The 3,448-nt window shown below is 36.3% G+C and overlaps 1 protein-coding gene across 1 annotated transcript; it reads right to left on the reverse strand.

Moving 5' to 3' along the window:
• Positions 1-219: 219 nt before the first annotated feature.
• LOC106475497 lies at positions 220-3,160 on the reverse strand. The gene is made up of 2 exons (XM_013936177.2): positions 3,052-3,160; positions 220-485 (listed from the first exon to the last, which is right to left on the reverse strand). Exons 1-2 carry the CDS (start codon positions 3,140-3,142, stop codon positions 220-222), a joined length of 357 nt encoding a protein of 118 aa, XP_013791631.2. The 5' UTR covers positions 3,143-3,160.
• Positions 3,161-3,448: the final 288 nt, after the last annotated feature.

The raw sequence follows: 3,448 nt of genomic DNA on the forward strand, positions 1-3,448 counted from the left end.
TCTTGCTGCTATACGATACTCAGGTATACTATGTACTATTTCTCAGTCTTGCTGCTATATGATACTCAGGTATACAATGTACTATTTTTCAGTCATATTAATCCTAGTACATCTTTCAAGGTATACACAAAAAGTGAGACATACTAATTTCTACTCACTTCCTTACTATATCTCTGTATAAATAAAAATACATAATTTTTGAACCAACTGGGACAAGCCCTATATTTCCAAACACTTAGAAGCAGTACTTACAGTGTATTTAGTGATGTCTGGACCCACAGTAGTGTTTGTGGTTTTGTTATTAACCTTATATCTAGCTGGATCCTTTACATCTGTGTCACTTTCATTTTTTGAAAATGTCAGCTTTGGTTTGATAATGGCTTTTTTTGTTGGTAATGACTTCTTTGATTCAACTTCTCTTTTAAACATAAACAATGGAGAATCGTGTGAGAACTTGTGATGTTCCACAGCTTCATACCGGTGCCCTATAAATTAAAAAGAGTAAATTTTTACACTATTTACCAGAAGAAGAAATCCATGATGATAATCTTCTACAGTTGAAAATCTCGTTCTTAATGAAATATCTGGAAAACCATAAAACTGTTTACTTCTTGTGAAAATTATTTTACGCTGACTCTTTAGATGGATAACTGAGATTACCAGAATTAAACTCAACAAAACGAAAACTAGAACTGGAGTAATAAGTCTTTGCAAAGTTTGCCAAAACTATGACATAAAATTAAGCTAATCACACTGCGATCTCTAAATATAGTTTTGAAGACCACACTGAACTCTCTATACCAGTAAAGCTACTATAATATACTAGTAGTTTTGAAGACCACACTGAGCTCTCTATACAAGTAAAGCTACTATAATCTACAAGTAGTTTTGAATACCACATAAACTCTCTATACAAGTAAAGCTACTATAATCTACAAGTAGTTTTGAAGACCACATTGAACTCTGTATACAAGTAAAGCTACTATAATATACAAGTAGTTTTAAGGACCATACTGAACTCTCTATACCAGTAAAGCTACTATAATATACAAGTAGTTTTGAAGACCACACTGAACTCTCTATACTAGTAAAGCTACTATAATCTACAAGTAGTTTTAAAGACCACACTGAACTCTCTATACTAGTAAAGCTACTATAATCTACAAGTAGTTTTAAAGACCACACTGAACTCTCTATACAATAAGAACCTAAAGTATTTCATTTGTCACAAAAATCTCAAAACATAACATTTTCCTTATCTGAAAATGTATTTTCAGTACTCATCTTTACACACATTATAGCTTGATCCCTTGCACATTTGCCAATGATATTTGCATGACACTAGTCTTGAGCTAACTCCCACCTAAAAATCATGTTTAACATGAACTGCATTAGTATATGATAACATCATGCATCGATAGCTCTCCACTAATAGAGGGATGACAAAACTTTTTGTGCAGTAAGTGTTCTTAAGCACTTGTGCTTGAAATAACTTCATTCTCAGATGAGGCAAGAGACAGAAGTTCACCAGAAATGGGTGGGGAGGACAGGTGGGAAGGTGTGTAGGGGTATTTTTCAGAAATGAATTTTCAGGTGAGGAAAATGTTAACTTCCAAGACAATACCTCACCTAAACACACAGAATAGCTAGAATCCCACATTGAAATAGTGGAGAGACTGGTGCAAACATTAAACCTAGATAAGCTCCTCATAGAAAGTGCCTGAATGAAGCCTGTTCAGTGTGACAAACAATGGCAGGGGCTCCATAGGAGCACACCCATGGAAGACCATATCTTGTCTCAATAAGGGTATACTTTTTGCCCTGAAGGAAACACGGGGAAAGGAAACAAAGAGCCCAAAATGTCACAGGGATAAGCAAAAATTAAATATGACCATAGAGTACCTGCACACAAGCCAAGAAGTGTAGTGTGGTTAGAGTACAATCAGACTGTATGGAGTTCATCTCAACTGGACAGACTCTAGCTGTAGAAAAAGGGAACACTAGCAGCTTGAGGACTACACAGACAGTGCCATCACTACCCTACTTTCCAAAGGTCCTGCAGAACACACTCTCAACATTGACTAGACTGTAATACCTCTAGGTCCTGCAGAACACACTCTCAACATTGACTAGACTGTAATACCTCTAGGTCCTGCAGAACACACTCTCAACATTGACTAGACTGTAATACCTCTAGGTCCTGCAGAACACACTCTCAACATAGGCATTTTTATAGCCAGGGCAAAAGAGTTGAGTTCTTTCTGTTACTCCTGGCCCAATGCAGATTTAGAGAAATAAGCATACCTTGGGAGGCAAAACCAGCCATCTGGCAGGATCCTGTAAAGAAGAAAGGGATGTTGAAAAAGAAAATTTATTTAACCTTTTCAAAGTTGGTGCATAGATTGAAGATTAGCAACCAAAGGGAGTCAAATTCCTACAGAAGACAAAATAGCCAGATGATGAAGATAATGTGAGAAGAATGTGTGAGGAGTCATCCACACATCAGCTTAAAAGACCTCACATAAGGGTTTGTGAAAATGAGACACAGGTTAGTGAGACAGATAGAATGTGAAAAAGCCTGTGGGAATCAACATCCAGGGAAGAATACACCAACCAGAGGTGTTGGCTGAGCCATCCAGTAAGGGTGGTAGGAAAGTGGTCCCTAGATAAAGAAGGGTTTCAAGGTAGAAACATACAATGGCAGAAACCCTAAAAGGAGAGGTATGTGCCAAGTAACACTAAACAGCCCAAATGGAACACAGGAGATTATCCTGGTTGAACAAGCATAGATGTTTGTAAACATAATATTAATAAGGATTATTTCGTATTTTTAGCTTGATAGATGAATTTAGAACTAACCAAAATTTTTCAAGCTGACTGAACTTCGATAGCACTAGTACTCAGTAGTAGATGATACTGGTAGTGGTACAACTATCATAACAACCTTACCGTAACTTAGTACTTATTGATTATTTAAATTTAAAACTTATTAACTTTGTATTTACTCTTTAAGAAAGATCATTTTGTTTTTAAAAATTGAATATTGCTTACTTTCTGGTTCTTTTGGTGAGACAAATAAGAAAAATGACGTGAATATAATTGTTTGAGAGATTACTGACATTACCTTCCTCGCTTTCGCCATCTTTCATGCAATACTGTTGTTATTGAACAGCGGCACCATCTAGTGGCGAACGTAACATTGTGGAAATACTCAAAACAGTTGGCTTACATTTGAGTTTGTTTTTGCTTTGTGAAACATCAAACAAAGCTAGATGTTAGTATATTTTTACTTAAGAGCTGTCTGCGCTAGTTGTCCTTAATATTGAAGTGATTTACTATAGGGAAGGCAGTTACTGAACACCACCCATCGCCAACTTGTCGGCTACTCTAATTGAATAGTATGATTTGATCGTCACTTTTATATGGCATCCGCAGCCAAAAAGTATGG

The sequence above is a fragment of the Limulus polyphemus genome, unplaced genomic scaffold, assembly GCF_000517525.1.
Source record: "Limulus polyphemus unplaced genomic scaffold, Limulus_polyphemus-2.1.2 Scaffold8671, whole genome shotgun sequence".
In the NCBI taxonomy this organism is placed as follows: domain Eukaryota; kingdom Metazoa; phylum Arthropoda; class Merostomata; order Xiphosura; family Limulidae; genus Limulus; species Limulus polyphemus.